General features: G+C 29.7%; 3 protein-coding genes across 3 annotated transcripts; 2 read left to right on the plus strand and 1 right to left on the minus strand.

Moving 5' to 3' along the window:
- Positions 1 to 1379: 1379 nt before the first annotated feature.
- On the minus strand, positions 1380 to 2768 carry LOC101244190 (phospholipase A(1) DAD1, chloroplastic-like). The gene has a single exon (XM_004240159.5). It carries the CDS (start codon positions 2688 to 2690, stop codon positions 1452 to 1454), a length of 1239 nt encoding a protein of 412 aa, XP_004240207.2. The 5' UTR covers positions 2691 to 2768; the 3' UTR covers positions 1380 to 1451.
- Positions 2769 to 9844: 7076 nt separating this feature from the next.
- On the plus strand, positions 9845 to 10957 carry LOC101243895 (phospholipase A(1) DAD1, chloroplastic-like). Its single transcript, XM_004240158.5, has one exon. It carries the CDS (start codon positions 9860 to 9862, stop codon positions 10955 to 10957), a length of 1098 nt encoding a protein of 365 aa, XP_004240206.5. The 5' UTR covers positions 9845 to 9859.
- A 7352-nt stretch (positions 10958 to 18309) lies between these two features.
- LOC101253190 (probable serine/threonine-protein kinase PBL11) lies at positions 18310 to 21886 on the plus strand. Its single transcript, XM_004239791.5, has 6 exons — positions 18310 to 18845; positions 19322 to 19635; positions 20152 to 20287; positions 20399 to 20541; positions 20678 to 20801; positions 21094 to 21886. Exons 1-6 carry the CDS (start codon positions 18788 to 18790, stop codon positions 21546 to 21548), a joined length of 1230 nt encoding a protein of 409 aa, XP_004239839.1. The 5' UTR covers positions 18310 to 18787; the 3' UTR covers positions 21549 to 21886.
- The last annotated feature ends 1205 nt before the right edge of the window (positions 21887 to 23091 follow it).

A 23091-nucleotide genomic window follows, 5' to 3' on the forward strand; every position in this document is an offset into this window, starting at 1 on the left:
ACAACGAAAAAGTGTCCGTTCACATCAGGAATAGAGGTCATTAAGGATGTATTTACTTTAATGTGTAAAGTCACTTATGAACCTTATTTTTTTCCCAACTCTTTTCCTCATTTCATTAACAAAAATGTTATCCTCTTTTTAATGAATTTATTTTATGAAAGAATATTTTTTTTAACCAACTAAACATAACGACACACTTATTTACACCATCCATAATTTTTCTTAAGATTTATAAAATAATATTGTTCCTTTATTTTTGATGTAGATATCCAACAAATAGCTAGCAAGCAATTCATTGTCTTTGGATAAAATGTATTTATTGTCTTTCTTATACGTACTTCATTAGGTAAGCATTTGTTGTACACTAAATTAGTCTTGACTTTTAACAAAGGACAATAATAGTAAAGCAATCCCATTTTTTTTTTCAAAATAAATGTTATTTTAATAAAAAATATTTTAAAATAAATATCGCTTACGTTAACAAAAGTTATCTAAAAATAAATGTTACTTTAGAAATTCAACACAAAATAGTACTAATTATTTTCAATTATATTGTATATAAACCCTCATATTAAAGAACTATTTCTTTTTAATATTGTCTAATAAATTAATACGCACATTCCTTTACCTATGTGTCGTGTGTTCTTATTAGTGCCATTAAGGGGTGGCCGTTAGGCGTACACATGGGTTCATCCCTGCCATCAATCTATAAAATTTTATTTTTTGCAATTTTAATTGTTAATTCAATCGAGATATGAGTGTATAAAAGCGTCATACTCCTTCCGCTATGATGGTTTCTGCCATGTGAAAGCAGTAGCCAGGCTAAACTATGATGATGTATAAATAGGCTTCGCCTCGATCTTCCTTCATTATGAAATCTCGCTTCTATTCTTTAAGATAAAGAAGATGGAAACTGAGCTCAATTATCTAATGAAAGAAAAGGAAGAAGTAGAACTTTGCATGAAGTGAAGATCGATGGAGTTAATCTCTATCCTTTTAAAAAATATATCTAATGAATAAGCAAAACTTAGTAAACTATATTTATTTATTTTCTTAATAAACATGAAATAAGCTAAGGCAAAACTTATTCTGAAACGGAAAAAAGTACACATATAACTCAAGAAAAATCTAGAGCACTTTAATTTTTATCACCTAATCATTAAGTATACATTATAGATAATGATAGTCTTTGTTGCTTGGATTTTTTACATATCGACACATGCATATCAAATATTAAAGTGGTACTTTTTTAGAAATCAACACGAAAAGCAATTAAATAATGATATAAAAGATTAGAAAGAAACAAAAACAATTGACTTTGTACATCTTTGTCACATTGCAATATACATATTTTCTAGAATATTGTGGTCCTATTTTTATTTCTATTCTTATTCCTATTATTTCTATTCTTATTCCTATTCATGTACCTAGTACAAAAAGTTTGTTGTTTTTCATGCTAATGATGTATCATTTTCATAATTGTTTACTAAGTCTAAATATGTCTTGAGATCATGACACGTGGCAATATCCCCTTTACTACTTAATCTAAGTTCCTTGCCAACCTCAGCATACACCCATTGGGTATCCTCCATGAACTTTTGTAGCCAACTTGGCATACCCGTAGACGCCACGTGGCTTTCCGCCATGTCATCAATATCGTCGTCGATGACGAATCCCGGAACTTTTGTAATGGGATCGTCAGAGTTGACGATTCGGAGAATATTTGTACCATTTTTCTCTAATAGGCATCGAAAACTTTTGTTTCCAACTCTAGGCCCTCCAAATGATACAACACTTACTATGGGTGCGTTACTAAATTTTGTTGTAATATCACACGCTGTTAATGTTGCTAGGGCAGCACCAAGACTATGTCCTGTGATAGTTATACTTAATGGCTCATCATTATATTTATCAAGAATCTTGCTAATTTCTTCTCTAATTGTGTCTTGCAAACTTTGGTCACATTGGGTGTTTGTTGTGTACAAGTTCAAGAGTCCACTTTGTACCATGGGTTGATCGTAGTTTTCGTCGAACGTCGTCATGTCGTCTGGTAAGCAAGTTAACGTGGCGCGAAAATTCTCGAGCCATTCAGATGAGGTGGCGGTACCCCGATAAGCGATCACCACGTCGCGACGCCCAAGCCTAGTGATCTCTTTTTCGTCGTCGCAAACGGCCACGTAACCGATCCAGCTGGATCGCGGAGACGCTAGGTTTGGGAACGTCTTTTTAGTCCATCGTGGCATTTGGACCACACACGTGGCGTACAAGTTCTTGATCACCTTATAGCCGGTCTTGTCCAGTCCAGAGTCTGTCAGCATTGAACTCTTAGGATAAAGACATGTGGCGTACGTGGGTGATGACATGTCAAAGTCGAAGCAACGATAGGCTGCCTCAACGAATTCCCCGTACCTCAAGATCTCCTTACGGAGATCATCATCAAGTGGATCAAGCAACCCTTCCCAATTCTTGATCCCTTGAAATTCCATCCAACGGTCCCGGAGTCCGACCACTGCTCTGTGTCCAACAGAGCAGTGGCCCAACCCCGAGTTCGTGATCTTGAAGCTACGAGCTACGACTCGTTTACTCAATGTAGAACACTTTGAAATAGGGAGTACCAACTCCATATGTTGTTTGGTGAAAACAATGTTACAATTTGTTTTGAGATTATTTCCACTTGAGAGCCTCATCATGATATGTGAAAGGTGTATGTAGTTTTTACAAGATTCTTGGAATATGGATGATTGAGGCTCTTGTTAAGTAATAATATTAATTCATACACTTTTCACTTAACTATTACATTTTGGCTGCACTCAAATGAGGGCTATTTATAGTTGTTCCCAATCCCAATCGCTTTATTGTAGGTGCATGGTGGGGTCGAGCCGAGATGAAGCTAGAATTTCAATTTTTTACGTTATAAATATTATACTAACAATAATTAGCTTACGTTCTAAATTTAATATATATACATATTTAATGAATTTAGTAATACAAATATAATATATGTTAGAAACAATTTCTCCATTTTTACGATACAATAATAAGGTCTACGTATATTCCATCATCTCCAGATCTCACTTAATGACATTTCACTGAATATATTATTATTATTAATGTTAATAAAAATACATTATATAAATTAAAATCTACTAAATTCAATCGAATCCGCATAAAATCTACAAATCCAAACATGGGGTAGAAGGGAGACTTTTCTTAGGAAGAATATATATAATATTATATGACAGAAATAATTGAGGTGGACGGTGGATTTAAGTGTTTATTGGATAGATTTTTTTTTTATTATATGGTTTAGTGGGGACAAAATGTGTATACATTATCAATAACTTGAAAAACGTTTGGTGGAGGACTTTATTCTGTAGTTTGTTTTTATAAAATATGGTGTTTGGGAATGAATCATGAGAAAGAAGAAAAAAAAATAATGATTGAATTTTTGGTAAGCCTATGAAAAAAATACCTTTTTGAAACTATAGTAGTTTTGAATATGTCATAATCATGACATTCATATGATCATCATAAGAATATGTCACGATGATAGGAAATCGTTTGGTGGAGTGTATATGTATTAGAAAAAAATATTGTATATATTAACTTTATATATGTATAGTAATGTTGTACATATTATTTAGATAAATTACTGGTATAAAAATTTATGAAGAATTTACCAATCATTTTTTTAATTTTATTTAGACATTTAAATTTGTAATTTATTTCGATATTGAGCACGTGAACACATAATAATTAAAGTGTCCTTATTAGACCACATATGTTCGGGCTCAGATTTTAAAAGAATTTTAGTGCGCATTCTCAAATATCCATTACATGGATAGTTGATTAACCACTTAAAATATGTCATCTTCTTTAGTTTTACTTTTTTCGTCTCAAAAAGAATGAGCTCCTTTCCATTTTAGTCGGTTTAAAAAAGAATGTTTTTTTCTTTGTAACAACTTTTCACATGACATATTTAAGGCCACAAGATGAAAGAACAATTTGTCGTTTGACATAACTTTAATTTAGGACCGCATGATCAAAAGTCTTCTTTATTTTCTTCAACTTCGTGCCAAGTCAAACTAGATCATTCTTTATGAAACGGGAAAAGCATGTATTAGTCGCAATAAGTCGTATGATTAAATCCTACACATGTTCAACTAGCAAAGACATAAACAATTGGTAATTTCTTTTCTATTTGTCTGTACATTGTAGAACAATCTGATAATTATTATTGATATCTGATGAGAGATATCAATAAATATCTCGTAAAATTAATTTTAATATACATAAACTAATCCAAACATTACAATTATCAAACATAAAAACTATCAGTAATCAATGACGAAAACTCAAAAATCCATAATTGTCCGATACAACCTCTTTAGCCTAGAAATAATATTGACAAGTCAATAGTCAACATTAAATAAAGATTGACCATGTTGACCAAGTATTAGAGGAAGTATAAACGAGTAAAATAAACAATGTATTATAACTCATTTGTTTTTCCGACCATATTGCGGCACAGTCCACAGTAATGCATCCACATTGATCATTATATATATTTTTTAAATTGGATATCTGATATCTCCATGAAAATTTGATAAAATTTAAATTTTACGTTAAAAAGTTTTATGTTTGAAATAAAGTATTCCTTAATAAAGATGATTTCATATTCAAAGGGATTCGAACATGAGTCTTTTGATTAAGAATAAAAGAGCACTAACAATCAGATGTGAAGTTGTTCAGCAAATAAATATATATATATATATATGTATGTATGTATATAAGGTAACTTTTTAAAAATATTTTATGTGTATGTAAAGTGTTTGATGAATTTCTTGAACACGATATAAAAGGTTGGATTTGCGAGCTGGTTTATTTTAAGGGATTCAAAAATTATTTTGAGATTTCATTTTCAAATTTTTTACTATTTTTTTTTAATTTCGATTTAGTTAAGATTCTGAATCCGTCGTTAATTAACGCTTCTTTCCACAACTTTGGTTGGTCAACAACTACTTTATTAATAAGACCTAGAAACACAAAGGAAAAAACAAGTGGTAGTTAAGAGTCCAAAAATACATGAAAACTTGTAACTACCTCTCATCTATTCATCTCCTCTCTTTAATATGTTCTTTTTTTTTTTAGCTATGTTCTATCTTTCTATGGTTTGGATTTTTATGAAGGTATTTGGTCATCGTTGGATCTTGTCAGAATTTGCATCTATTTGTATCTACTTAATGATTAGTTCGTGATTTTACTCAATTTTTTTTCTCTATTTTCTTCTAATAGTTCATCCGGTCAGAAAAATTATTGGTCGATTCTTCTGGTGATGCCAAAACTCGTTTTGATACAAGATTTTATCTTGTTTCCATTTATTTATTATTCCTTATTCGAAAGTATCCTTTTCTCTTTCCTTGGGTAATACCTCCCAATCCGCTCAAAACTCGATATTTAGGGAAAATTCGATCCGTTTGAGTGAATATATGTGAGATTTTTTCTTATAATCGTTGCATGAAATTTATTCTGTCTTAGCCACTAATTCAAAATAACATCGTTAAAAAAATAAATAAATAATAACATCGTTAGACTTCTTGGCTTTCAATTTATATATCAAATCTAGACTCAAATATCATCATATATTCTTTACTTTAATCAAAGATTTGATCTGAATTCATCTTTAAGAATTTTGGGCATATTGGCTGGATTTTAGTTGAATAAATTTTTTTTGACTATATTTTTGTGTTTATTGGGAAAGGTAAGTCCCACAAATTTAATTTCATGTACAAATACTCACTAAACAAATTTCAATATATTTTACCATATGGTTTAACATTTGTAAATATAAGTAATAAGATTTGTAGAATAGTGTTTTGAGATTCGAAGTAAGAACCTCAAAAAGTCTCTTTTAATTGTAATACTCCATTCGTTTCACAAAGAATGACCTGATTTGATTTGATATAGAGTTTAAGAATACAAAGAAGATTTTTGAATCTTGTGGTCTTAAACATGCCACGTGGAAAGTTGAAATAAAAATGTTACCAAAAAAAGAAAAAGATCGTCATTCTTTTTTAAACAAACTGAAAAATAAAGGAGGTCATTCTTTTTGAAATTGAGGGGGTATATGGTAAAATATTTTTAAGAAGGCCTAACTCATCGGTAGTCACCTAAAGTTGACATCAATTTTTTCACTTGGACATCTCAAGTAGACCTTATTCATGTTTCATTTTAAACACCTTAAGTAGGGGGACGTTGTGTTATATTGAAACGTTTTTGACAACCAACCAAATATATAAGATGTGTGTATTACATTCGCCGATAACGTGTCAAAGTAGCGAATTAAAAAATGACATGTGGCATATATATATATAAGAAAAATCTAGATAACTAATTTGGGTCATAAGTAAAACTCATAATCTAACTATATTACCCATAACTTAACTATCATACTATTATCCCAAAAATTTTTATCCATGATAAAATTAGATCTATTTATAAATTTACTTGAAATTGGTTCATCAAAATAGAAAAAGTCAAAAGCTTTGAGAAGTAGAAAATTAATGTTTCAAAACTTGAATCTGAAAAAAAAAATCAACTCAAATAGAGAGAGGTGAAAATATACCAACAAACATTTGAAGAATTCGATAAACTTTCCGGCAATGAAACTATGAAAAAAATTAGATAAAAAAATTTGATATCATGAAGAAATATCTGCTCTAGACATATTTTTTTATCCTTTCTTAGATTATTTTTGCTGATATATATTATTAATTTAATTTTCCACGTCAAGAAATAACAAAGAGTGGAAAATATTGAATATACAACGGTGGCAAAGTGATGATATATAGTGAAGGAAGTGTGAGAAGGAGAGAAGGAAGAAAAAGAAATAAAAAAGTTCAAAAATCATAAAATTATGTCTTTTACACGCTTAAAGTAAGTGTAACACACATAATATGCAAAATAACATAATAGAATATTATTAAAAATTTCGAAAATAAATATTCTCTAGTTAAAAATATCTATATGAAATTTGATGTCAATTTTATGGGATCATCGATGAATTTGACGTTTTAAAAAAGTTTTTCGAGTATATATTCCCTATGCAAACATCTATATATCCAAATAAGCCAAAACAATTGCTAATTAATTTTTCTCTTTGTGGTGAAAGATCAATTATTATATTTTCAATTCAATAATTAAAAAAAAAGGTGAAAAATTAAAGAGATATAAATTTAGTTCAATAGATAAATCCAATTTAGAAGTAAATTGGTCTATTCTAGCAATTTTAGATTCGTATGAATATTTAGTTATTATTAGTAATCTTATTTTTATTTAGATTTTAACATTTTTTTAAATTTTATTTATTATTATTATTATAATTATATAATATATTTTTAAATAGTGAAATAAAAATTTATATATTAATTGAAATGTAATTGTCATTGTGAGAGCAAATTATAAGTTGAAGTTTTACAAAATGTAACAATCACTTCATAATTTAAAGTATATATATTGCCTTTCACTATCATTTTCAATCATTTTAGTTTTCCCCAAAAATTATTTATTCAACCAATGCATGAATTTTCCCACATAAAAGAAACATAATTATGTACAAAATACATTTGATTTTGTTAAAAAATTATTTGGGTTAGAAATGAATTGGACTCTAAAAAATAAAAAAGTCGGTCATAATTTAACTTGTCTAGTTCTTACTAAAATTTAGATTGCTTCATTTGTTTTTATGTAATTTTATAAATATTTATTAGAAAAAAGTATGACTATATATAATATATCAAATAACTAGATATTTTTAAAATATGTCTTTCTGATGAATCAATTTGAACGGCATTGATATAATAAATAGTAACCCATCAAAGAGTTACGTAAGCCGAACTAAAATAAATTTAAAGGCGAATCGTGACTCAGTTATCTATTCTTATTAAATTTTAATAATTTTTTCTTATTCAATTTTTAAAAACCTAATAAAATTATAAATTTTTGTATCCTGATGATGAATAACACACCATTTTACTATGAAAATATTGAATCAACCACTTGATTAGGTTTTTTTACATATAAATAATTGTCTATTTTTTTCTTTTAAAAAATTAATTATAGAATACTATTATTATAATAAATAATGAGTAAGGTACTAATTTTTTTTTTTTGGTCCATGAAAGAGATAAAAGTTACGTCAATACAACTCATAACATAAATTATTGATGTTCTATAGATAACCTACCAATTATACAAATCTCATTCTTTACATGTTTTTTTCATTCATCAAATAATATTTATAAAGGTATTTTCTAATTTTGGGTAATCAATTGGATATTGAATTTGGATTTTAAATATGAGAAATTTTGTGGACGGAAATTGAGTTTTTATAATTCGTAAATAAATTGAAAATCTAAAGTTTTATGCAAATACCAAACATCAGGTGGTAAAACAAAAAAAAATGTCAATACTTACTTATAAATTAGAAACATTATGATAAAATTTGAATTGCGCACTCTAGACACAGAGTGGGGAACCATAAAGAAAATTGAAACATTACGAGCAATAACAAAAAATTCTACATTATTTTATACATTTCGTTTATATTAGATGAAAACATAAAATGTAAGTTCGAAAAACATAAAAATGATATGTTATGTTAGACGGAGTAAACATTAACCAATTTATTTCTTTAGCCCATTTTAACTCGTTCGAATTCAGGTCAAATAATAACTCATTTGCCACGCTAAATCCCTCATAAATTAATAAACGAACGACTCATTGATCTTTGTAAACTTGAACAGATTATGCGAATCATATCTTCAAGAATTACGGAGACACGATACTACACGTGCCGCCGTATGATTGGAACTAAAGAGGCACGCAACTCAGTGTACTTATTTAATTTACTTTCTTGTTGGTCAACGTGTCAAAATTTTGAAGGCCAATTTTTATTCAATGCTGACCAATTTCAAGATTTGAACCAACTATATTTAGTCTTCCTTTTCATATGGTTGAAAAATATTATAGGATCGAAATTCGGATTCATTCACGAGGGGTGTTAATTAGTCTGTTAATTTAACAGTTAATTTTATGCGTTAAACTTAAGATATTGAATGCAAAAAAGAAAGCGCTTTGCTCATAATATATAGAATGAGTTATCGCGTGAAGGAATCTCCACATAGTGGATAAATAATTTTTAACAATTGATAACTTAAGGTGATAATTATTGCAGATCGATATTATATAGAAACATGTAAGTCGCTCACCTACTAGGTACATTCGATCAAATAGTATTACGTATCATGATATGTTAAACATTACACTACTACACTACGTATCGTTGATAACATGGTGCGCTTATAATTATAAAAATGTCATGACATGTTAAACACAATGAGTCTAGAAAATGTTTTCTTCCTTCTTGAATTCAAAATCTTAAGTCCATATATACATTTATACAAATTGCAAAATAAGTCCTTTAGCAACGTTTTTTCTATTGGTAATATAAACACATTTTGTCTTGTCCCCACCCAACTATAGTAATACTTATATATATATATTCCTATATGAGAGAAAACTATAAATTGCTCAAATATAACTATGTGAAAGTGTATGCACTAATATTATTATTTCTCCATAAAGAATAATGAGGCTCTCAAGTGGAAATATTTGCAAATCAAAATGCAATATTCTTTTCATGACCAAACAACATATGAGATTGGTATTCCCTATTTCGAAGTGCTTTAAATTGAGTAAACACGGAGCTCGTAGATTCAAGATTACGTGCTCGTGGAACCAAGGGTCCAACCACTTTTGTGTGGCAGACAGAGCAGTGGTTGGACTCCGGGACCGTTGGATGGAATTTCAAGGGATTAAGAATTGGGAAGGCTTGCTTGATCCGCTTGATGATGATCTCCGTAAGGAGATCTTGAGGTACGGGGAATTCGTTGAGGCGGCCTATCGTTGCTTTGACTTTGACATGTCATCACCTACCTACGCCACATGTCTTTATCCTAAGAGTTCAATGTTGTCAGACTGCGGACTTGACAAAACCGGTTACAAGGTGGTCAAGAACTTGTGTGCCACGTGCGTGGTCCAAATGCCACGATGGACTAAAAAGATGTTCCCGAACCTAGCGTCCCCGCGATCAAGCTGGTTCGGTTACGTGGCCATCTGCGACGACGAAAAAGAGATCGCAAGGCTCGGACGCCACGACATTGTGATCGCTTATCGGGGTACCGCCACCTCATCTGAATGGCTCGAGAATTTACGCGCCACATTGACTTGCTTACCAGACGACATGACGACGTTCGACGAAAATTACGATCAACCCATGGTACAAAGTGGACTCTTGAACTTGTACACAACAAACACCCAATGTGACCAAAGTTTGCAAGACACAATTAGAGAAGAAATTAGTAAGATTCTTGATAAATATAATGATGAGCCATTAAGTATAACTATCACAGGACATAGTCTTGGTGCTGCCCTAGCAACATTAACAGCGTGTGATATTACAACAAAATTTAGTAACGCACCCATAGTGAGTGTTGTATCATTTGGAGGGCCTAGAGTTGGAAACAAAAGTTTTCGATGCCTATTAGAGAAAAATAATACAAATATTCTCCGAATCGTCAACTCCGACGATCCCATTACAAAAGTTCCGGGATTCGTCATCGACGACGATATTGATGACATGGCGGAAAGCCACGTGGCGTCTACGGGTATGCCAAGCTGGCTACAAAAGTGCATGGAGGATACCCAATGGGTGTATGCTGAGGTAGGCAAAGAACTTAGATTAAGTAGCAACGATTTATGTCAACAAATAATAAACAAAGGGAATGTTGCCATGTGTCACGATCTCAAGACATATCTATACTTACTTGACAATTTTGTAAAAGTGGACCACAAGAGAGAGAAACCCATCGAAAAGTCGGGATGGCCTAGTGACTAATGAATCGTGAAATTGATCAGCACCATAAAGTTTCAAGTTTAAATTTCAACAGACATCTTTTCGTCTTTTCTAGAGGAAAATGCATAATATCTCCTAGACTATAATCGAAATCTCAGAGACACATTTTAACTAAACTAAAGTCCTATTACCCTCCTGGATTTATTTTTTTTGTAATTTCATACACCTTTTGTTTTACGTGGCGCACTCCGTGACTCCACACACGCGTGGGTGATATTTGAATGTCACGTAAGCCAAAAGGGTGCACAAAATTTCAAAAAAATAAGTTCAGGAGCAATAGCACATTAGTTTAGTTAAAATGTGTCTCTGAAATTTCATTTATAGTCTAGGGAGATACTTCTGCAGTTTTCCTCTTTTCTAGCTTTAATAGATACTAGATAGAGTAATGTCGATAAATGTCAATAACAAATATATATTGTATAAAATTAATTGAAATACGCGTAAGTTAACCTGGACGCTGCAAAAGAAGTGAAACTCTATTTTGAAAAAAAAAAGAACTTCTGTATTCACTAGCTACAAAGAATAAGACCAGATATATATTTTTTGAAAATCCACACCAAAAATGTGTTGTTTATGTGAAAAATGTACAAATCCACGTTCATTATTTTTAATTGGTCATTTTGAGAGAAAGGGTTTTTTCCATTATTTTTTTAAGGATCCTCACTTTCATTATTGTATATATACTTTGTAGTTGGACAATATTTTTAATGCATATATAGGAATCAAATAATTAATAAAAGTCCAAAAAGTTCTGAATCTTTCTTGATTTTGTGCATGTTTTTATATTTCTTGTCTTAGTTGAGTTTCATATCATATCATATGTGAATCAAAAATAAGAATTTTTCACCACATAATTACACTAATAATCAGCGATAAATTCGGGATTTTAAGATTATAGGTGTTTCAAGAAGAGTTAGTTTTTAAATTTTTTAAAAAATTCATAGTGAAAATTGATAGCAATGCGATATACAACTCTGAGCACCTACAAACACACTACACTAAATAATATCTTATTGCGTGGATGCTCACTAATTAATTTTATACTATTTGTTCAAATTTATATATAAATATATACAGTATATAATTAATGGATGTTCGAGCATCCGAAATCTTCAATGTGAATCCGCCGTTACTAATAATGTTCCACATCATATGTAATGAAAAAGCTAATTAAGAGTAGATTGTGAATCTATCATACGTGATTTCACTTCTCGTATATTATTAATTTGCCCATTAATAGATGAATCAACTTGATATATAAGAAAAATATGTTCAATATGTTTTTAGTAATCCTTGCTTTCTTGTCAATAATCCATAGGTTAGCAATACTTAGTTTGCATTAGTTATTTCATTTATTTTATACTAATAAATAACTAATTTTATTATTTTAGTATAATTTTTTTTGAATTAGTTAAAACTTTAAATCAAATATAAGATAAAATTAATATATTTGATTATTATTCTTATCTCATATAACAAACTATTCATATTTCATTGATTTGATATGAGATTACTAAACTTATTAAAAAAATACATACTTTAAATAATTATTAAAAATGTCAAAATATAAATATTTTAGCAAATAAAGTATATCTTCGTATAATTTATTTATCTTTCTCAAATTGAATCAACTTTTTGACTCCATTACAAGTGAAAAGAAAAAAAAAACTTACCGACTTCTCTCTCTCACGATTTCTTCTATTCCATATCTTCAAGTAACTTAAACCTTGCCTTTTTCAAATCAAATTCTTCAATTTTTCTACGAAATCTCAGAAATCATTCAAAAGATTTTCAACCTTTGTCGAAGTGAACTCGACTGACTTGCGATTGTTTCCATTAGCGAATAAAATTTTAATCGATTGAGATATCAAAGTGAATTCGACTGATATGAATGTACAAATATTACATAGTGGATGATTAAATTGTTTTGAATTTTTTTTTGTATGTTGGATGCTTGGATACAAAATAATTTGGAATCATATTTAATTAGTAGATGTTTTATGAATTAGACATGGAATGTAATATGATTTTGGAATACCTAATAGATATTACATATATATGATTGTAAATATGTATGAATTTTGATTGTAACTTTGTATGTTTTGATGATTGGAATACAAATTTTGTTGAAATTTTAAGAAAGAATGTATGTTTTTTTGAAAAATATATATATAAATCGATATTGTATCCTTTCTGAATGAATATGAGTTTACTTAAGTGTATGGATATAAATATGCTCTTAAATAATTACAAATCCATTTGGAATACACATTAGAATGAATACAAATAATAAAGAAATGCAAATGTCATATACAAACTCAAACAATGAAAACCGTAATGAATACAAATACGCATATCATACATATTGTAATAAATACCATTACTTTTGAAATTATAACTCATGCGAATTCTTTTTGAAAGATATTCTCTCCCTTGGATTTCCTCTTTTCTATTATTAAATAATTATATTTTTTCCAAATCAAACAAATAAAAAATACATAAATGAGAAGAGTAACAAAAGAAAAAATTGACATTTTTAATAAACATAATATATTGATAAAAGGTCCGATCAAATATTAAAATATTGACATTTTGAAAATTATTCTTAAAATCAAACCGACCAAACCGTCCTACGTACACTTCTAATTAACTCTAAAATAAAATAAATAAAACATTAATAAGTTCCCAAAATTGCTCGTTTCATAAAAGCCACTAACTAGTCGTTTTTTTAATGCAATTATATATTTCTTTTGGGTTAGATTCAATGTTTTAAAAAAGAAAGTGAAAAAAATCACGTTTAAATTTTTTCTAAAAAGAAATTGCCAGCTGCAGACGTGATATGTAGAGTGTTATATTAAGATCCGATTCATATGAATTCAATATTTATTGCGTATAAAATTATAGATATAGTTTCAAATAAAACCAATCTACATATCTTCATCTGTTCATCAATTTATGTTGTTAAAATCAGAAATTATTGATTGTAATAAATTATTCAGAAATACGAAGTAGCTGAAATTTATCGAATAAGTAAACAAGATGAACATAAATTTATTTCAGGAAATAGTTAAAACAAACGTACCAGAAACTGAAACAATCTTTTAGTTTGGAAGAAGATCAAGTCAGAGTGAACTCACAGTGTCCCCTTAAGGAAATTATTTCCCTCTAGTATCCGAGGTTTGATTTGGAATATAACCTTCTAGGGTAAAATGATCTTAATCACTAGAGTGTAGATACGAAAAACTCTACTGTCAGCAAATCAATCCACAGCAGGAAAGTACACGAAGAAAAATGTGTTTAGAAGAAGAAGGAAGATCAGAAAATTCGTTCGAAAATATTTTGAAGACCGAGTGGTATTTATAGGCAAGAAGAATATATTCTGAAAGGTTGCGACCCTTTCAGAATTGACACGACCATTAATGAAAGGTTGCAAACTTTCAAATGGTATTGACTGTTCCTGAAAGTTGCAACCTTTCTGAACAGTCATGGCGGAATTTTAAATATAACGAAAATTAAAACGAATCACGCGCGCGGATCAGAGTCGGGTCGGGTTAACTAAAAAGTTGAAAACATTTCGGTTAACTTCTGTTATCAACTAATTAATTAAAAATACTTTTTGGCCATTTAATTAATTAAATAAATAATTAAAATAAATTTTGTCCAAAAAATAATCTCTCGATCATTTGTCAAAGCGAGCGAGCGGTCCTTCTTTCTAACCCTTTTAACAATTAATAGTAGTATTTATATATTTAAACTCTCCTATTTTGCTTTCCATTACCGATGAGGGACAATTGCTTTTTTCATTAAAGCATTATGGTTTTAATTAGTATATATTATAATTTGGTCGAAACACTTTGTTTTCGAGTGAGTTAATTTAAAATAATGTTAATAAATTTATAAATTTTTATATTATACATTGTATTACACCAATAAAAAGATTAAATATAAGATATGTACTTTTAAGTAATAAACATCCTTAAACAATATATCTTGTTTTTTGAGAGTGAAACAATCTGAGTTTGATCGCGAATTTATGCATGAAATTTTTCATTTTTTAAAAAATGAAATTTATATACTTATTTGTTAACTGCGTAACAAGTAGTATAAGTCACAATAATTAATAAAATGTTAGAAAAAGATCTATGAAAAATTTATAATCAAAGATAGACGTGTTTGTATCTCGAAATTCGAAAAGTGCCACATAAAATAAAACGAAAGGAATATCTTTAACTTGAGTTATGAATCTATGATATATAGATTTTTTACCTTAAGATTTGTATACACTCTATTCTTGAGATCACACTAAATTTCTTATTCTTTAATGTGTATTATTATTTGAACTTATAATATATTTCTATTCGTTATCATATTTATTTGTAATCGAAAACTATTTTTAGAGCCGAAAATCAATAGGAATAATCTTTCTATTTGTGTTTTAACTTCTCACTACATTTATGTTGCTGTGGTAAATAAGGTGAATTAGATAATAGTAATGATATTCTTAATTTATTACTTTTACAATTTTAATTTTAATGTTAATGTATATTTTCAGTTTCATAGGTTATTTGTTTTAGGGCAACTTTCACATATAGCAAACAAAAAAAATCATATTTGTATAATATAGCAAACTTTGCATAATTGCGCTCCATAGCAAACATAAAAACTATATAATTCGCTATACATATAAAAGTGTATAATTCGTTGGCCTAAATTGTATAATTCGCTGGCCTATTTCGCTGCAATTGTATAGTTAGCTTTGCATACAGTTGAATCGAATTAAAATGTATGTATATTGCATAATTATAAGTGTATAGCAAGAAGATATATGTTTTTCTCGCTTTATACAAAAACAGAAACACAATATATACACTTTTGTTGTATAAAGCTAGAAAAAATTGTATTTCACTGCAATTGTATAATTCTTTGGTCTTTTTTTCTACAATATTTGAAGTAAAATGTTTGTAAATTATATAATTAAGTGTATAACACGAAGATATACATTTTTGCATGTGTATATACAATTTTCTCTCGCTTTATACAAAACAGAAACAGAAATTATACACTTCTATGTATAAAGCGAGAGAGGCGAGAATGGGAGAGTGGCGAGCGAGACTTCTGGGAGAGAGACGCCCGGTAAATTTTTGCCAACGTTCGCTATGGAGCACAATTAAATCAAACCCTAGCTATTCCATTTAATTTAGGTTATTAGTTTGCTATTTTATACAATTTTCCCTTTGTTTTATTGGTCTTTCCCCATATGCTATTTTTGGAAATTTTGTTAAAATGTATAATTCAAATATACTCCTTGGTAATTCTCCATACGTATAATTGTTATCATGTCATGGATAAAGTGAAACTTTATCCTAGTGTTGAAAACTGGATTTCAAGACACAATACGAAATTTTAATCTTTTTTAAAAATAATTTTTATATGTAAAAAAATCATTTATAGAGATATATCGTGAATGAAATTCAAAAACAGTTTAAAGTGTAAAATAGTTACACAACTATTTAATAACCGAAGTAAATTATGCATGCATGACTATATATCTACGCTAAAGATGTTTGTAACATGTAAAAGAATTTGATTAAATTTTTTTAGTGAATCAAAGAAACATATTAATTCTTGAGAATTGCAATATATATATGAGTGAGTTAAACGTTGAATTTTTTTTCTAATTATACAAAAGTTATTACTGTTATAAATCTGTTCTTTGAACCAAAAAAAAAAAAGAGGAAATGATTTTTTGGACCTTTATGAATTCATTTTTTTAATGAAATTTTTTTATTTTTACATATAAGAGATTGATATTTACTTCCATTCAAATGGTAAGTGGGCAAGAAATCTTATTTCTTTTACGAAAAAAAAAGAAAAAATTGCATATATCACCAATTTGAGGACCACTATTTAAGCTATATAGCCAAATTATATAATTTTTGTCCATTTAGCCACTTTAAATTAACTTCAAACTTATGGTAAAATCAAAACATTAAGACATTTTTGCTTCAAACAGGGGCGGCTCTACAATTGTGAAGAGAAAAAAAACAAATGGCGTAGTTCTCGAAATTTGAGGGGCCTCGTTTTTTTTTCCAAAAAAATAAGTTATAAGTATATTTTAAAAAATATATCGAATATTATTTATAGAATAAACATTTTATAAAAGAGTATAGAAGTTTGTCAAATTATGAGTACTATATCTCAAGAAAAATTAAATAATTAGCTATAAAAAACTTAATAAAAAATTTATATTTAAATTTAAGGCTTCCTTTCGAATTTGATTTTAGGTCACCAATTTATTAGAGTCACCCCTGATTATTCAATTTTTACTTGTAAATCTCATTGCAACTTCTAAATGATTTCAAAAACATAACACGTAAGAACCATTTAAATTGATTTATTTTAGATATTTTAAGTAATTTTATAATTTTTGAATAAAATAATTTAAAATTTTTATTTTTAAATTAAATAATTAAAATATTAAAAAGAAAAAAGTTAAGTCTACCAAACATGCTCTAAATTATATTCGCTAAACTTGTTCATAAATATCGTACATCCAAAGCGTGTTATTAATAGCATTTCAGATACTAATTTATTTATTGATCGAGTAAATTTCTATTACTATAAAATATAATTTATATTTTCCTATAATGTGCTTTCAATTTACTAATGTAAATAATTGTTACCTCTATTACTTGGTAATAAAAATATAGAAATTGACATTCAATATACGGATTTCTTTATTATCAATTGAACTTAATTTTTGAAAAAAAGTTTTTAAGTGGGTACTATGGACTTCAAACTTTAAAAAAAAGAATTGTATTAATTTCTACAAAATGACATTTTGAACTAAAATTCTTTTCACTAAAAAATTTATTAAAGGAGAGGTTAAAAACTTGGAACAGCCACCAAGCTTGACCTTTCTGATATATTTATTGGAGTTTTTCTAAAAAGAATCATAAGAACATTTACTATATAGATAAATTAACTAATTAATACATCAATATGCTCTCTAAATATTGATCGAAACACCTTATTTTCGAGCAAGTTAATTTAAAATAATGTTAATAAATTTAAAATTTTTATATTATACATTGTATTACACCAATAAAAAAATTAAATATAAGATATGTCCTTTTAAGTAATAAATATCCTTAAACAATATATCTTGTATTATTATTCGTTGCATAGCAATTACATTTACATAACAATTTATTCGTTATTATTAATCAACACGTGAATTTTTAAATATGCATTATAAGTTATTCATATATAACTATTATACGAGTCAAATGGTGAAATCTTTATATTAATTTAGTCTATGCATGGTAAGCGTATTTAAACAATATTTTAAAATATATAATAATATTTTTGGAACAAAAGTTGATACTTGTTTTCCACATTGTTTTGAACTGCTCTTTATATGTGTTAATTTATGCGATACTTTTCATTTTTTAAGATTGAAACAATCTAAATTTGATCGGGAATTTGCGCACGAAATTTTTCATTTTTAAAAAAATGAATTTTTTTTTTTCATTCATAGGCAAGTGGGGTTAAAGAATTACAAAGAATGTTCATCAGAAAGTTTCAATCTTTTTCTTTTTTTCTCCAAAGTTACTGTCATTTCTTAATGTAGAGGAAGATTCTTGGGTTCACACTAGATCTGGGGTTCAATGAACTTTTGGGGTTTGTATTTAAGTAACAACTGGTGTTAATCTGTGCATATAATGCTGAAAACTTGAGTTTTGCAGTTTGTCTGGTGGCTAGTGGCTAGTGGAGCTAAAAAGATTGAATTTTGGGGTGTTTTTTGCTCTAATGGGGATTTGTCTGAGTAACCAAATCAAGGCCGAGACAACATTTTATACTGTTTCAGGTATACTAAATTAACTATCTTTTTGTATAAGTTTATTTTTTGAAAGGTGTAATATGATTTGTTAGCTCTAAGTGTTTTGGTGAATTCAAGTATTTGCTTGCTTAAAAAATTGAACAAAAAAAAAAAAAAAGGAAAATACCCTAAAGCTGCTGAGGATTCTTGTCACCAATCCCTACCCCCTTGGGGTAGGGAGGGTGGAGGTGGGGGTCATTGCAGGGGAGAAAGAGAAGAAATAGACCAAATATTGTTTCTGGTCACTGTAAAGTTTTGTGGGTGACTAATGTATTTGTTAATTGCAATGAAAGTTAAATTTGTGTGCTAAAGACTAGTAATATTACCTTTTGAAATGTTTCTGTTTTATGTAGGGAAATTTGCTTTGTCTTTGGAGATTAGTAGTGATTTCTTTCTACTGTTGGATGTACTTTTGATTCTTTTGCTTACTGTCTTTTGTTGGCATTGTAAATGGATTGTTTTAGGGTTGGATTCAAGAAATGTCAGTGGAAATGGTACAGATATTAGTAATTCGAATAGCAAACACTCACCGACGACTCCTCGGAGTGAGGGTGAGATCTTGCAATCATCCAACTTGAGGAGCTTCACTCTCAGTGAACTTCGATCTGCAACCAGAAATTTCCATCGTGACAGTGTAGTTGTAGAAGGAGGTTTTGGTTCAGTTTTCAAAGGCTGGGTCGACGAACATACTCTTGCAGCATCAATGCCTGGCACAGGGATTGTGATAGCTGTGAAAAACTTAGACCAAGAAGGGTGGCAGGGGCACAGAGAATGGCTGGTGAGTATAAGCTTTGTTCTATTTGAAATTACCCCGCAGCTGGAGTTAATTTTTTTAAAAGACGACGTTGATACTGTGAAAATTATTGTTCTGTAGGCTTATCTGCATATTTGTTACTCCCTTATTTTAAATTTGTTTGTCTGGTTTTAATTTGAGAAGTTTAAGAAAGTTAAAAAGAACTTTTGAATGTACCATAATATCATTTAATTTCGTGGTCTTAAACATGTCAAGTGTGAAGTTGAAATTAAAAGGTTTCAAAAAGGAAAAGAAACATTCTTTTTAAACGGATAAAAAAGAAAAGTAAGAAAAACAAATTGGAAACGAAGGGAGTACTGGATTTTGCTGGGTAACCTCATTTGTAGATTTGGGGAAAGAAATAAATCTGATCAATAAAATCGTGATGAATAGGATGACTTGATTTCTGTCTAGATCAGTGCTTATATAACATTTTGCTACAAATGAATGCTACTCATTATGAGCAACGTACCTTATGTTCTCAACCATACGAATTTGCAGGCTGAGATAAACTATCTTGGGCAACTACACCATCCAAATCTTGAAAATTTGATCGGTTATTGCTTAGAGGAAGATCATAGGCTCTTGGTCTATGAGTATAGGCCTGAGGGTAGCATGGAGAATCATCTATTTCGGAGTGAGTTCAACATTTCTTTTATATTCTTCCACCTGTGTAATTACTAACGGTACATATGAACAAGCGTGTGGAGTCCTAGATGATATATGTGGTTTTGTTTATTTGAGTCAGGAGGTTCATACTACCAACCACTTTCTTGGAGCCTTCGTATGAAAGTTGCACTTGGTGCTGCAAGGGGCCTTGCTTTTCTTCATAATGCTGAAATAAAAGTTATTTACAGGGACTTCAAGACTTCTAATATTCTGCTGGACTCGGTTTGTGAATATCAACTTAAAGGGTCACTTTTACAGTTTACACTGTCCCGTTGCCTTGAAACATGGGTTATGTCAAGTCTTTCATATTTTCAGATACTTGGTTTTTTGTACTCAATTTTACGATCTACATTGACAGGACTACAATGCCAAGCTTTCTGATTTTGGGTTGGCCAGAGATGGTCCCGTAGGTGATCAGAGCCACGTGTCTACTCGGGTTGTGGGAACTTATGGATATGCTGCTCCAGAGTACCTAGCCACAGGTTTGTCTCCATGCTACCCAATTCCATTTTCAAGTTCACAATCTGATGGTATTTTAACACAGCTTAGTCCACAGACGATGAACTTCATCTGTACATTCTCATATACTCATCTCCTCCTGTTTATTGTATCTGGACACCGAGTTCGTATGATTATACGAGAGTATTAGAACAGATGAACATGATCTTTTTTTATACATTAAAATTTAGCTTAAATTGAATGAATCTCTTAAATAGTTAAATGTCTATAAGAATGTTCTTGCCCTGAGCTGATTACATTTCTCTTTTATGGAAGGCCATCTTACTGCCAAGAGTGATGTATACAGCTTCGGGGTAGTTCTGTTAGAAATTCTATCCGGTAAGAAAGCAATAGACAAGAATCGACCGATGGGGGAACATAATCTTGTTGATTGGGCAAAACCTTATTTGACCAGTAAACTTAGAGTTTCCCGTGTTCTAGATGCCCGTCTTGAAGGACAATATTCACTCAGTCATGCCTTAAAGGTTGCTATCCTGTCTTTTCAATGCATATCGACGGAACCCAAGTCAAGGCCAACAATGGACGAAGTAGTAACAGCTCTAGAACAGCTTCAGCAGTCCAAGGATGTAGCAAAAAATGATAAGAAAGTCCGGCAGGTAAATCAGCATAGTCAATCAAGTTTTGCGTTCAAAAAGTCCTGCAAAAGCAGCACGGAAGAGACTCCCGCGGAATCCAATTACCCAAGACCTTCACTTTCATTCCTCTCATAGAAAGAAGAAAGAAAGCTTTTGGTGTGCCAGTTACTAGTACCACTTTTGTTCAAGAACTTGCTGGCATATAACTAAGAACATGTCTTCAACAAGGATGTACAGCTTGTCCTCTTTCTGTTCTTTGTGTTTTAGTTTGTTGGATAATGTTTGAACAATAGATTTATGTGTGCTCAGTTTATTAGTTATGTAAGTTTACCTACTATTAGAGTTCTATTTACTACAACTACATCCCCATGTAATTCCACGAGTCTCTTCTGGAAAAGGTAGAGTGTATGTAGACTTTATCCTTATGTTGAGAGGTACAAAAATTGTTTCTAATAAACCCTTGGCTCGAGAAATTAGTGTTCTATTTGAATCTTGATATTTCATCATGTTTTATGTATCATGGTTAGCTTTAGTCCAACAACCGATATCACAGTCAATAATTTAGCAAGACGAATATAAAAATGACCTAATAATCATAATCAATGATTTAGCAAGACAAATATGAAAATAACATAGTGACTCGATGGGGCTCGACTTACGACCTTTGCCCATCTATGGACCATCACTATCTTACCGTAGCTTGGATATGTATGCACCAAAAAAAAAGTTTTTGAGCTTTGTCGTTCTTTGACACATTATCAATGTTGGTGACACGCAATCTGTACAGATTAGTTCATGAATCTTGGCGATGGATATGTAAAACTATGTTCATAAGCACACTTTTGATGTTGTTGAGACGTAATATCTCCAGATTAATTCATGAATCTTGTCGATTAAAACGTAAAACTTAATTCGAGGTAGAAAGTATCTAAAAGAATTATAATAGACTATATGTTATACTCATTATTCATAGACAATATATAATTATTCACATTACATTAAATAAAACTGTTTGCTACATTTTTCATTCTAATATAAATCCTTCTGCAACCACATCAACATCTTTAAAAAAAATATAAAATGAAAATAAATTAATTCCACGTATACCTATATAATTTATCTCTTAAAAAAGAGAAAAAATTGAAGGTAGGGGTACTAAAAAGTATATAGTAATTTATTTCTTTTCCATTTTTGGGGTAATTTTATTTTAAACTCGATAATTTTTGCCTTCATAAGTTTGTCCAAACTGCCAATTACAAGGTGCCACGTTGTATGAGGTAACATAGCGATGGTCCCTTGTTTTGACTTTAAATGAAACTTTCTCTTCCCGCAAATTTTCATATTAATCCCTATAGTGTATACGTTTTATTCACATTTTCAATTGATGATTAAGATCGAACCATAAGGGAAAGATTGAATATATAAAAAACTATTTTTCTAAAAAGAAAGTGAATCTTAATAAACTTTTAAATATTTTATGGTCATGTGTTGTATAACAATTTACTTATGTTTGGTAATGAGTTTTAAATTTTTTTGGATGGTCACTCAACTCGTGAGAATATTCTGGCGCAAATACGAATTAGTTTGAATTCCAATACGATCATCAAACACTATGTATAAAGCAACCTTGGGCGAAAGGTAGTCAAGTGCACATAGACGACTATTATGAGCGTATATT

This window comes from Solanum lycopersicum, chromosome 5, assembly GCF_036512215.1.
Source record: "Solanum lycopersicum chromosome 5, SLM_r2.1".
In the NCBI taxonomy this organism is placed as follows: domain Eukaryota; kingdom Viridiplantae; phylum Streptophyta; class Magnoliopsida; order Solanales; family Solanaceae; genus Solanum; species Solanum lycopersicum.

What these genes read in the sequence shown, in the direction of transcription:
- LOC101244190 (XM_004240159.5), bottom strand. Translation starts at nt 2,690, where the DNA reads ATGATGAGGCTCTCAAGTGGAAATAATCTCAAAACAAATTGTAACATT.
- LOC101243895 (XM_004240158.5), top strand. Translation starts at nt 9,860, where the DNA reads ATGGAATTTCAAGGGATTAAGAATTGGGAAGGCTTGCTTGATCCGCTT.
- LOC101253190 (XM_004239791.5), top strand. Translation starts at nt 18,788, where the DNA reads ATGGGGATTTGTCTGAGTAACCAAATCAAGGCCGAGACAACATTTTAT. An exon ending in AACATTTTATACTGTTTCAG is followed by an intron (nt 18,846 to 19,321) that starts GTATACTAAATT and finishes GGATTGTTTTAG; the next exon opens with GGTTGGATTCAAGAAATGTC. An exon ending in TCCAGAGTACCTAGCCACAG is followed by an intron (nt 20,802 to 21,093) that starts GTTTGTCTCCAT and finishes CTTTTATGGAAG; the next exon opens with GCCATCTTACTGCCAAGAGT.